We start from the raw sequence: 13,670 nt of genomic DNA on the forward strand, positions 1-13,670 counted from the left end.
TCAAAGGAACTTATGAAAACATGTTCAGGACATAGCAGACACTCTCCCTCAACAACAGCAAGTGTCACTTAACGCTCTTATTGACAAAGGGCTGGAGTCAAGAAAACATGATGTAAGGGCCGCATATGACTCTTTTGAAACATCAACCCGTCTATCAGCTACTGGAATTAGTGCACGGAGGTGGGTTTGGCTGAAGGCCTTGTATCTCAGATTAGAAGTCCAAGAAAGACTCGTGGATCTCCCATGCACGGGAGACAACCTCTTCGGAGAGAAGATCCAAGCCACTGTCTCATTACTTAAAGATCATCATGAGACACTTGGTCCAGGTTGCCATCGGACCAACCATCCTCAGCTTGAAAACCTACAAGATATGATACTAGAAAGCCCTTCTATCGGCCTCGTAGGTGCTATCCACCTACTTCCTCTACACGCCCTTTCCGTCAATCCCAGAGAGGACGTCCATGTCAACCAAAACAGGTTAAAACTCAGCCACCCCCACAAAGAGGACCAGCATCTGGTTTTTTATATCGATACCAGAGAACAGCAGTATCTTCGACAATCCCCAACCCAACCTGCCTGTCTGAGGTTGGCTCTACTACTTCAAACCTCAATGGAGCCTCATCACCACGGGATCAGTGGGTGTTAGCCATCCTGAACCGGGGGTACCATCTAAAATTTCAAATGTTACCCCTGGATTCTCCACCCATTCCTATGTGGTCACACAGCATCATAACATCTCAACTACAATCAGAACTCTCCACGCTGTTGACTACCAGGGCTATCGAAACCGTTCCCAGGTCTCAACAAGGCAAAGGTTCTACTCCCGCTATTTCCTAATTCCAAAGAAAACAGGCGTCTCTGCCCCATCCTAGACCTCCGCAATCTCAACAGATTTCTTCAAAAAGAAAAATTCTGCGTGGTTTCCGTGGTTTCCTTATTACAATGAGGAGATTGGCTCTGTTCTCTGGATCTTCAAGAAGCCTACGCTCACATTCCCATTTCACCACAACATTGAAAGTATCTACGATTCGTAGTGGAAATAAGACATTTCCAATACAGAGTCCTTCCATTCGGACTGGCTCAGCACCTCGGGTGTTCATAAAATGCCTGGCAGTGGCGGCTACACATTTAAGAAAAAACAGCATTCATGTTTTTCCCTACCTAGACTGGCTCATCAGGAATCCATCCAAGCAAGGAGCTCTCGCTGCCTTGAGGAGCACCATATCCCTCTTGCATTCTCTGGGATTACTAATCAACTATCAGAAATCACATTTGAACCCGTCTCAACTCCTTACCCTCATTGGAGCAGACCTTGACACCACAGTCGCAAAAGCTTTTCTTCCAAGCGATCGTGCAAACAATCTAGCGGATCTTGCAAACTCCTTGAGCAACTGCAACTTCGCCTCTGCCCATCAATTCCTGACATTATTAGGCCACATGGCGTCTTCAATCCATGTAATGCCTACGGCAAAGTTAGCCATGAGAAGGACTCAATGGACTCTAAAGTCTCAATGGCTTCAAGCTATTCAGCCTCTGTCAACCCTGATTTGAGTCACCAACCAGTTATGTCTCTCACTTCAATGGTGGACAGACCAAGGCTTTACAGACTGGGTTACCATTCCAACAGCTGACTCCTCAAGTAACTTTAACCACAGATGCATCCAACGTGGGATGGGGAGCTCACGTCAACAACCTTCAGACTCAAGGTACGTGGACCCCACTTGAAAGAAAATGTCAAACGTTTTAGAACTTCGAGCGATACAATATGCCCTTTATGCTTCAAAGACTGCCTCTCGCACAAGACTGTGTTGATACAGACGGACAACACAGTAGCAATGTGGTACATAAACAAGTAGGCAACGGCTCCTATCTCCTGTCAGGAAACAGTGCAAATTTGGGCCTGGGCCCTAGCACACTCCATGAGTCTGAGCCACTTATCTAGCAAGCATACAAAATGTCCTAGCGGACAATCTCAGTCAACGTTTCCATCCCCACGAATGGTCTTTGGATCCCTGTGTAGCAAGCAAAACTTTTCAACGCTGGGGTCACCCAACCATCGATCTCTTTGCATCCAAGATGAACCACAAAATGGAAAGGTTCTGCTCCCTCCACAGCCGTCAACAAATGTTCCCCAGGGACGCCTTTGCTCACCCCTGGAACACAAGGCTTATATACGCGTATCCTCCAATTCCGCTCATAGCCAAGACTCTCGTGAAGCTACAGCAGACAAAGGGTCAATGATCCTCATAGCCCCGTACTGGCCTCAGCAAGTATAGTTTCCCATACATCTCGATCTCTTGATCAGAGAACCAATTCGCCTGGGCACAGAACCCACTCTCATAACTCAGAATCACGGCAGGTTACGCCATCCGAACCTACAAACTCTTGCCTTGACAGCATGAATGTTGAAAGCTTGCTCCTACAACCACTCAGTCTTTCAACGCAAGTCTCTCAGGTTCTCATAGCTTCACGAAAACCTTTCACAGGTAAATCTTACCGTTCCAAGTGGACTAGATTTACCGAGTGGTACACTCAAAAAGGTATTGATCCTTTCTCCTGTTCCACTCCATCTTTACTAGATTATCTATGGCACCTCTCAGATTCTGGTCTCCAGACTTCTTCTGTACGTGTACACCTGAGTGCCATTTGAGCATAGCACAAACAAATAGGGGATGCCCCAATATCAGCGCAACCCCTAGTAAGTCAGTTTGAGAGGCTTACTTCAGCTGAAGCCTCCCATTCGACCACCGATTACGGAATGGGACCTTAATGATGTAGTACTTGCACGACTCATGCGATCTCTGTTTGAGCCTTTGCATTCCTGTGATGTGAAATTTCTTACATGGAAAGTACTTTTCCTAGTAGCCATTACATTTGCTAGGAGGGTTAGTGAGTTACAAGCACTGGTCACATACTCACCCTACACAAGGTTCCTGCACGACCGAGTGGTCCTGCGCACTCACCCTAAATTTCTGCCTAAGGTGGTAATGGATTTTCACCTTAACCAATCCATAGTTTTGCCCACTTTCTTTCCAAGGCCTCGCTCTCACCAGGGCAAGAGTGTTTTGCACACCTTGGACTGTAAACATGCACTCTTTTTTTACCTCGACCGCACTGCAATCCACAGGAAATCCACCCAACTCTGTTTCTTTTGATAAAAACAAGCCAGGAGTTGCAGTGGGAAAAACAAACTCTCTCCAACTGGCTAGCAGACTGTATCAAATTCTGCTATGAAAAAGCAGGCCTTCCTCTCCAGGGGCGAGTAAAGGCGCACTCAGTTAAGGCTATGTCAACATCCATAGCGCACTACCATTCAATACCTATTGCAGACATTTGCAAAGCTGCAACTTGGAGTTCTCTGCATACCTTTGTAGCTCATTGCTGTTTAGATAAGGAAGGAAGACAAAACTCTGCCTTTGGACAATCCATCTTGAAAAACCTATTTCCAGTATAATACCCATCTCCTTCCACAACCACCTGCTGTGATTCAGGCTGCCTCATCTTAGTCAATGGCACCTCAGTTCTGCTTGTTGCAAGAGTTATGTGCCATTAACCTGTTACAGGATGAGTCAGCCTGTAGCTTGCTAATCACCCATATGTGAGGACTACCATCCTGCTTGTCCTGGGATAAAGCAGAATTGCTTACCTATAACAGGTGTTAACCCAGGACAGCAAGATGTAGTCCTCACGAAACCCACCCGCCACCCCGCGGAGTTGGGTCTGAAACGTTTTATTTTATTTTTCGCTCGTGTTTTTTATTGCTACAAACGAGTCTGAGGGGAGACCCCTGTGGCTGCAGGGATCATGGCATGCTGGGCATGCTCAGTGGGCTCAGTGTACCATCCAAAAGTTTCTAGAAGCTTTGACAGAGGTTGCTCCATCGATGATATCACCCATATGTGAGGACTACATCCTGCTGTCCTGGGATAATACCTGTTACAGGTAAGCAACTCTGCTTTATGCAGCCAGCAACTTTAGTTCTGCACTAAAGAATGTTCTGAGGATGTTCTTGTAGCATCAAGTTGTCAGTCCATTCTTGTTAGTTTGAGCTTGTCTGGTATAAAATATGTACGTCATTGTACCTTACTCAATATCATTTGGCTGGTGTGAGTAATACTAAATCTTTTAAATAAATATTAACTTAAAGTTGCTTTTCTTCTCCTAATAACATAACTAATTTGTTCAGTTGGCTATGTATTTTAGTAATTTTCTCTAAATCTTCTATTACTAACTTCCAAAAACCCTTTAACATTACACATTTTAAAAAATTATGCATCAGTGAGCCCTGTTAGATTTAACATTTGAGACCTGCTGAATTAGATTCCCATCTTGTATCCAGTCACTTGACCTCTCTGACAACCATGAATGGTTTTAAATTGCATTTCTTGAAGGTTTGCATCTGCTGGTATACACTGTGCTTATATGAAGAAATTCCTTACATGTAAAAAAACTTTCTCCATCAGTTTTTATTGCCATTTTTCATTTGTTGGCCCAGTCACCTCACCTATTTGTTTCTCCCCATTCATGGTTTTATAGCTCTCTATCTCCTATCAGCTATCTCTTAACCTTTTTAGTCTTTCCTCATGAGGAACTATTCCATCCCTGTTATGTTAGTTGCCCTTTTTTGAACACAGTCTTCAAGGTGTGGTTGCACCATGGATCGATATTCTGCATTATGATTTCTTATGTTTTATTTTCCATTTCTTTCCTTATAATACCTAACATTCTATTTGCTTTTTTGACCACCACTGCACACAAAGTTGAAGATTTCAAAGTATTGTCCACAGAGACTCCAATATCTTTTTTCCTGAATAGTGATGCCTCAAATGGAACCCAGCAGTGTGTACCTATAATTTGGATTATTTTTCCCTATGTGCATTATTTTCAATTTATCCACATTAAAATTTCATCTGCTATTTAGACATCCAATTTCCCAATCTTGCAAGGTTATCTTGCAAATCTTCACAATCTGCTTATAGTTTAACTACTTTGAATAATTTTATGCCATCTGCAAATCTGATCATCTCACTTATCACTCCCTTTTCCAGATCATTAATAAAAATATTAAAAAGCACCTGTCCCAGGTCCTTGGGGCACTCCACTATTTACCTTACTCCATTGAAAGAACTGACCTTTCAGTCTTACTGTCTATTTTGTGTCTTTTAGTCAGTTATCAATCCACAATAGGACATTGCTTCCTATCCCATGACTTTTTAATTTCCTGATGTCTCTGTCATGCGGAACTTTTGTCAAATGCCTTTTGAAAATCCAGATACATTATATCAACTGACTCACCTTTGTCCACATTATTATTAATAATAAAGCTTGATTGCACACCTTACATCCATAAACATCAAAGCGTGGTACAGATAAAACCAAACCCCTTATCCCCAAACACTTCCCAATAATGCATATACATGAACTTTCCCCAAGTTTAATACCTATATCTTTAAAAATAAATAAATAAATAAAAGGCAGCCCAAAATTAATTACACCACCTATCAGCATTCATATAGAGCATATAATTATTCAGCTTCTGACCTTACATTAACTGACACTTACATAATATAGGGCCATAGAAACTAAATGCAGTAAGCTATATAACTGAAAGTTTCATTTTCCTCAAATATGGGAGCTCTTCACCTCTTTTATCATCATTGCATTATGCTTTCGGTTATCATGCTGGGCAGAGAAGACCTTGATTTCACACAAATGATGCAAGAGACAATTGATTTTCAGAGTCATCATCCCGTAAGGGAATAATACAGTCCTTTTACTGAAGTGGGAAACCTTAAATTTCACCAGCTATTATAAAAGACAGCATCTTGCTAAACAGAAGGACCTATTGCAACTTATTAGTGACTTGGAGTGTAAACCTAAAAAGGATTGTTTGTAAAAACATATAAAGGCTTACAGTCAGCCAGGGATTAGCTGGCTAAATTAGAGTACCCAAATTGAAAGCAAACAATGCATTTATTCTAGGCATAAAAATGAAAGAGGTAATCAACCTGGTTCTCTTAAGACTAGATTGCTTAAATTAGGGAAGTTCCTCACTGTTTTCAGTACAAATCTTGAATAATTTGCTTCACTCCACACAACAAATTGCAGACAGGTTTAAAGAACATTTTGCTATGTTTTATAGAGAACTAGGGCAGTGAAGAGATTGAATCTTTTTTGGATATTGTCCACTTACAATGGCTTCCACAGAAGGAACGAATTGGTTGACAGTTCCAATTAATACTTTGGAAGTTATACAAGCTATTAAGTCCTTACCTTTACAAAAGAGTCTAGGGGCCAATAGTTATTCATTGTACTTTTATCGCCATTTCCAAACTGAGTTTCCCTCTTTTATGTGAGTTTTTTTTTATTTTCTGGGACAGTCTGTCTTCTACAGATACAGTTAGATTTCCTAATTATTTTGATCTATAAGCCAGAGAGAGACCCTCTAGAATGCAGTTCATATTGACCTATTTCTTTCATTAATGCCAATATTAGGATCCTAGTGATTAGTGGTTAGAGCAGTGGGCTACAACCCAGGGAAACCAGGGTTCAAACCCCACTCCTTGGACAAGTCACTTTCCCCTCCATTGCCTCAGGTACAAAATTAGGTTGTAAGCCCTGTGGGGGACAGGGAAATGCCTACAGGACCTGAATGTAATCTGCTTTGATGTACACTTGGAAGTGCCGAAAAGCGGAATATAAAAATCTAAATAAATAAAATAAATTGCAGTTTAGACTAGATGATCCCATTTTAGTGGCTTTGGACCAGATTAGATTTGTTGAAGGGAAGTCCTCAGTTAAAAATACCAGGTTCATGTTTAATATCAATTTGGCTAGGAAATTCAGTTTCTGGGGTGATTCTCTCTCTTAATGCTAATAAGGCATTATTTGACAGGCTGTCCTGGAAATATATGTTCTTAGTGAAGAGGTTTGGTTTCCCATCTGAGTTTATATATTGGGTTGGAGGCATTATATAGAACACCCAGAGCCCAGATTTTGACAAATGGGATTTTATCTGCTTTTTCTATAGCTAGAGGAACTAGGCAAGGATACCCATATCTCCTTTGCCATTTAATTTGACTTTTGAACCCTTAGTTTTAGAAGATACCGGAGCTGTTGGATTATAATAGGATTTACAGTTCATTTACCATACTTAAGGTCTCATTATATGATGATATTTTATTATTTCTCACAAGTGGACAACTCTTTACTGGATTTATTTGCTTTGTTGAATGAATATGGAATATTGTCTGGCTATCAAGTTAATTACTCAGTCGGTAATACTTCCTACTATAACTTTGTTAACTCTGGTTTGAAATATTTGGATATTTGTTTCCAGTAATCTTTTAGATCTCTACAGGCTTAATTACTCTGTTTTGGGTTTTTTTGTTTGTTTTTAAAGCTTCAGTCTTATCTGGCTCATTGGACTGATACATCGTTGCTTGGCAGGGTGTACTTACTGAAAATGGTAGCCCTGCATCGTTTATTATATTTGTTTCAGCACTTTAAAATCTTTTTGGAGACATTACAAAATGCCACGGGGCGGGGGATTATCTTCCTTTTTATGGCAGAAGAAACTTCCTTGTATTAAGCTAAATACATTGCAGTTTCCTAAGGACTGTGGGTGGCCAGGGAGGTCCCTGATTTGTTTTACTACCTGTCATCCCAGTTGGTAGGGATTAGAGGATGATAGAGATCCTATATCGGCTTGGTTAGATCTGGAGAGATCTCAGTTCAAAGGGTACAGTTTACCTGCCTTATTAGGTCTACCTTCAGGATCTGTAATGCTTTCTAAATTTTGTAGGACTAATCCAAAATTTTTACTTTTTCTATATATCTGGCATGCCGTTAAACTTTTAGATAGGAAGATTGACGCTGTTACTCCCATTTCTTTGTTGCTAGGTAATCCGCAGGTATCATTGGCCACTATGTTCCTCGATAGGGTGAGTTGCTTTGATAGTGGTCTTAGATTTTTAGATAAATTATTGTCCAGCAGCATATTTAAATCCTTTCTGTCCTTAAAGGAGGAATTTGGTATTCCGGATTATAGTCTTTATATATGCTCCCCCTGCAAAGGAATATTTGTAAGGCAAGGAGAGATATGGAAGTGTTGAGAGTTTGAACTGGTTTTGAGACTTTTTATACAAGTGTCCTACTCCTGAGATTATATCTCTCTTCTGTCATGTTCTTCCAGATGGGACTCAGACTCTTGAGACTAGAAGTATCGATAGTGCGGTTTATAAATTTTATAAATAAAAATAAAATAGTGATTCTTTTATACATAAATGGAGTCATGACTTATCTTTAAATTTTGATGAGACTGAATGGTGAGATATGGATTGATACTCTTAATTCTTTCATCTTACTACAAATAAATAATTTGTTTCATCTGCTGCATAGGACTTCTAGATTTCCTTAATATTTTACCAGGTTCAGCACTTCCAGCCCCCCTATATTAAAGGGGGCATGGTATTAGAGGCTCTTACCTACATGTGTGGTTTGCGTGTGATATAGTGAAAATATTTGGGGACTCTGTTCGTATGGCTACCCAAAATCTTGTTGGTTCACCCTTAGATCAGTTTGGTTGGGGAGATGGGACTCTTCTAAGACTTATTTGAAAGGCCTAAGCAATTGGTTTCTCACCTGCTGCATGCTGTGCAAATCGCCATTGCTTTCTTCTGGAAAGGTACTCCACTCTTGAATCACTGGAGAGGAGCTCTAACAATTTTTGCAATGAATGCAAAAACCTGGAAAGTTCATAAGGCTTAGCAAGCCTCGCCAGATAATTGGTAGCCCTCTGCCCAGACAGTATTTTTAAATTGAATACAATTACTAATTGGTAACCAGTGGAGACCATTCAAGATCGGTGAAACATGGTCCCATCGCCACCGTATTCGGTATCGCTTGCAGCTGTTGTAGACTTACTTTTGACAAAGCCTGGTAAATCCCATTTATTGTTACTAACTGATGTACTGTGTTTGTCAGAAGGCAAAAGATAAGGATGTAATTGCCTAATCTTTCCAAGAGAAAAAAGCTGAACAGACAATACTAGAAACGTGGGTCATCTTAATTAAATTCTTGTCCAACCAAATTCCTAAACTGACCTCTTCTTGGGGCAAGTAAAGTATCTCTCATGTTTAACAGAACCATTAACTATTTCGCCGATTAATCCAGAAGAGTTCCATTTTTCTTGGATTCAGTTTCAATTATCAAACCATTTCCTCAAAGCTGCTAATTTATCATTAATATTAGCAATAGCTGTTTTGTGATTGTCCCCCAAAGAAACCACCAACTGAATGTCATTTGCATACAGATCCCCATAAACTCAAGTAATCCAAAAATCTAAGTGAAATATAAACAAATTTAAACAAACGAGTCACCAGCTAAATCTTTTATATGATTTTGTCTCTTTGATTTTTCACAATTATTTAAAACTTGGTATCAGGATAGTCATACATAGAAAAACTTTGCAACAGACAAACACTTGTTTCAAACTCTTTATCACATCTTTTATTTCTTTCTCAAAAAAGATTTATTTAGCTGTTCATGAGAACTAATCTTAGTAATGTAATAATCTGCATAGAAAGTTTTCTCTTTCATCTCCAACTGAGCTTTGTCATAAAGGATTTTATAGTACTTTAAAAAAAAACAACCTAAAAAAACTTTCTAATTTCAGTCATCTTCATGTATTAAGCATCTGTTTTAGGTCTAATCCCATTTACAAAGATAGACGTTTTAACATTTCCTGACCATACTAGCCAGTAGCCTTCCTGGTTTATTCTAAATTGAAACAGGCTATGGTTTAGGTACTTAATGGACAGTAATACTTTCTAGTGAATTAATGCATTTAAAATCTGTCTTATTTCTGTTTAGCTATCTCAACAATTTATTAATATGATTTCTCTTCTTTTCCTGAAAAAAATCTGTTAAAAGTTTTTCTTTCTTATGATACACAAATGATATTCCCTCATAAAAGCAGATTTGGTGCTTCTCAGAAACAAAATCAAAGGATTCACATCTAAGATATCGCGTTCTTAAAGTTTCTCTTTCCTGGAGAAAATTAGTAAATTCTTCCTCTCAGCATAGACCCAGATTCAGCCTCCAGTAATTTATTTATGTGTATATTTACTAAAATTTGATTTCTCGCTTCACATTACAAATCCTTAAAGCGGGTTACAATTATAACAGTAATTAAACTATTTAAAGAATAACTTCCCAATCCATCATAAAAAAAATCCCAATAATACTCATAACAATACTGTACATAACAAAGAACCCCACTTAATTTATCCAAATCCCACTCATTCCCTTTACAACAATCACCACAATTCTCGCTAACCCCCAGCCTTCCCCCCAATCTCATTATTCACTGTCCACCCACTTCCCTATCCTCCCATTTACCGTACCCAAAAATTTCCCCCTATTTGTAGTTCTATATCAGTCTTTACTGATACTGCATCATTGAGCTGATGTAGAATTCATTCCTATTTTTGAAGATTGTACTTTTCTAACAAGTGTCTGAAAAATAAGTATATTATCCATCCTAGGAAAATGTAATCGAGATTGGAATCAAAGGTATATTCTTTACTTTTGGGGGTTTAACCTTCTCCAGATATCCCATAAGTGTATTCTTTAAGTTCAAAATTCACCTCTAGTTTAAACATTTGCCAGTTTTTTTTGTTTTTTTGTCTAGGCCGGAATCATCTGATGAGCCAGTGACTGTTACAGTCTCTTCCCATAATTAGGTGATAGTTACTAAACATTGCTAGCTTAGCCACTGCTTGAGAAAAAGTGTGGTCAAATAAATGTATGTCTTATACGTTACTAAACACATTTGTTGTTGTGAATGGAACTGGCCAGAATAGCGCATCTGCCTTTCTGATCTTTAACTATTCTGTGTGGGTGAGTCAAAGACGTGGGTTGGGGAAAGAGTGGTGGATGGATCTATATGTGAAGGACTTCCTACTCTTCAATCCTTCTATATTTACTCGCATTATGTTATCTGTAATCCACTGCCCATCCCCCGTTTGATGTACTTTTCAATCTGCAGTTTGATGTAAACCAATAGGATGTAACCACTAATGTTGGTATAGAAAAGTTTATAAATAAATATTGAGAGGGGAAGAATAGGCCTCATTTCTTAATATACTGTATATTTCTCTTTCTAGGTCAAAAGCACGCGATACCAAGGTGCTGATCGACGACACAGATGACGAAGCCTACACATGATTCTTTGGGCAGTTTTCAGCTCCAAGCCCTTTGTCTTACTGCTCTTCCCGCCCTTCCTCATTCCCCAGCTCCAAACACTTGCAAATCCACTGAAACTCGCTCTGCTGAGCATCCGGACCGGATCCTATGGACTCCAGACAAAGCTCACTGTGTCTTCTATAGGAGTTTGGTTTTTTTTTTTTTTCTATTTTTTAAATAAATATTTGTCATTATTTTGCCAATCAGAGAACAACTGAGCAAAAAAAAAAAAAAAAACCAGAACAAATACAACGACAAGTGATTGTTTACAGTGGAAAACAAAAAGTCAAGTTCTTCTTCCTGGCTCAGGAACAGGGAGAAGGCTGGAAGTGACACCACTTGGCTCCTGCCTAGCCCCGTTTTGACTGGTTGAAAACTGGGCTTAAGGTTTTTTGTTTTTTTTAATGTTGGTTGCTTTAGTTTGTTTTGTCCTAGGGACCCAGCGCCGTGGCTCTGGGGGCACTTGCTGGGAGAGTGCACTTTAAGCAGATCCTTCAAGCATGGAGACACTTTTTAATTTGATGTAACTTTTCTTACTGTGTTTTTTTTTTTTTTTCCCCTCTGCTGTTCGAGGCCTGATGTATTTGTTTGCACAACTTTCATATTATTTATGAGAATCGGAAACCATTCAAGACAGCATCAAGGTCTGTGTGGTGGCTGTGATGGGGCGAGAGGAGGTTGAAGGAAGGGAAAGTATGGGGCTGGGATATAAAGCACGTGTGCCTCTCACCAGGCAGGTGCACGCGCCTCCTCTTTTCTTTGATTTTGTGAAACCAAAGTTCTAATTCTTTCTTTTTGGTTGCCATTGCCGTTTTGCAAAGTTGAAAGTTATCCTGCCCCCGCAGACATGCTGAGTGCCATCTTTACCCTTTTCCTCTGGCATGTCTGGATGAAAATTCTGTAACGGTTCTATGAACTTCTGTGTTTCAGATCTCTTCAAAACACCAGACTTTATGTAGCAAACAACTCTGGGGTTCAGCTTTTAAGCCAAACTTATTAGAAAGGATACAACTACCCTGAAAGTTTGAGAGGTCTGGTATGAAAGCGTTCCTAAGAGGATTTCTTAATCATTTAGACTTCCTGAATACAAAGAGCAGAGAAGTTAATGCAGGGTTGGTTTTTGAGCATCACTCTGTCTTGTCCTATGCTGAGCAGGCCATTTCTCCTCTCCATGGATTGCAGTGTATAGGAAGTGTTCCTCTTTACTAAGCACAGAAGATAGTGCCGATATCTGGCCTTGAGCACAGCTCTGCTGTGGAAGAGGGGGAGCCTGCAAGTGCAGTGCGATGCAGAGAGCCGCCTGGGAAAGGATTCTCTTAGGAAGACGGTTTTAGCAGTGGACTTTTTTTTTTAAACTCTGGAAGTAGGTTTAGAAAAGAGCAGGAAACACAATCTGCAGGCAGCAAGAGGTTTGCCGTATCCTCCACATGTGGTAAACTAAGATTTACTTAGGAAATACAGAATGGTTGTCCATTAGATACAGGTTTTATCCTCTGATCATGAATGAAGGAAGATACTTCTGCAGTTTTTTTGAGTAGCACAAGTAATGAACAGGAAGAATAAATCATGCATCTAATGGAAAACACTACATACTCTCTGTGCCATGTCTGAAAGTCTGGGGAGAATAGAAACGTCTGTATACAGTGTGGAGTCTGTATGTGTGTGTACACAGTATGTGAGTTAGCCTCTTAACATTTGAGGAAGCATTGAGCAAGCTTCCAGGAAACATTCCAGATTTTATGTTATTGTATTTGTTTGCTTTTAAAACTTCAAGCCCTGTTCTGGAGTTGGACTGCAGTGTTGCAGCAGGTGATCTCTGACCAGTCTGATGTGAATGGTGGCACAGGATTGGCTGCTTTTTCACTAACCTCATAAAACACTCTGACAGTGACAATCAAACCTAAACATGAAATACCTGCATAGGCATTAATTTAGCCTTCTGTTAAACAAAATGCTGCTCATATATGGCCAAAGTAGATTATATTATCCAATCCATAAAGATCATCTTCTCACTGCTAACTCATGAAGGAAGGGGTTTCCATTATTGACTTGTGGCTTTGCCTCTTTTGAGTTAGTGTCTTGCAAAAAAAAAAAAACAACCCTCTTAAATATCAAAATATTTGCCTTGATTTACTTTTCTGTTCTTTTGAAATGAACATTGGTGTGTTTTTCAGTAGTCATAACACCTTTCAGCAGGAGCAGTTCCTTGAGGCATGTGACTCTTAAGGAGACTGAAGGCCGAAGGGGAAGCTTTTGTGCTCCTCCAGTCATTTGCTACAAGTTCAGTAAGGTCCAGCAAGACCTGCTTTGTGAGCAGCTTCATTTATTGTCTTGCACACAGTGTCATGTGCCACTGCTGGGATGGCTGAGCACTATGCAGGTATGCCCCTTCTCCAAGCTGTGCACACCTCAGTCTGGAGCCC

At 39.9% G+C, this 13,670-nt stretch overlaps 1 protein-coding gene across 1 annotated transcript in view; it reads left to right on the forward strand.

Annotated features, from left to right (window-relative positions):
• XPR1 (xenotropic and polytropic retrovirus receptor 1) overlaps positions 1 to 13,385 on the forward strand; it is a 381,737-nt gene extending 368,352 nt beyond the window's left edge. The window contains exon 15 of the mRNA XM_029618129.1: positions 11,169 to 13,385. Coding sequence (XP_029473989.1) covers positions 11,169 to 11,229 — 61 coding nt within the window. The 3' untranslated portion in view covers positions 11,230 to 13,385. The remainder of the gene's footprint in view (positions 1 to 11,168) is intronic.
• The last annotated feature ends 285 nt before the right edge of the window (positions 13,386 to 13,670 follow it).

The sequence above is a fragment of the Rhinatrema bivittatum genome, chromosome 10 (genome assembly GCF_901001135.1).
Source record: "Rhinatrema bivittatum chromosome 10, aRhiBiv1.1, whole genome shotgun sequence".
Lineage (NCBI taxonomy): Eukaryota > Metazoa > Chordata > Amphibia > Gymnophiona > Rhinatrematidae > Rhinatrema > Rhinatrema bivittatum.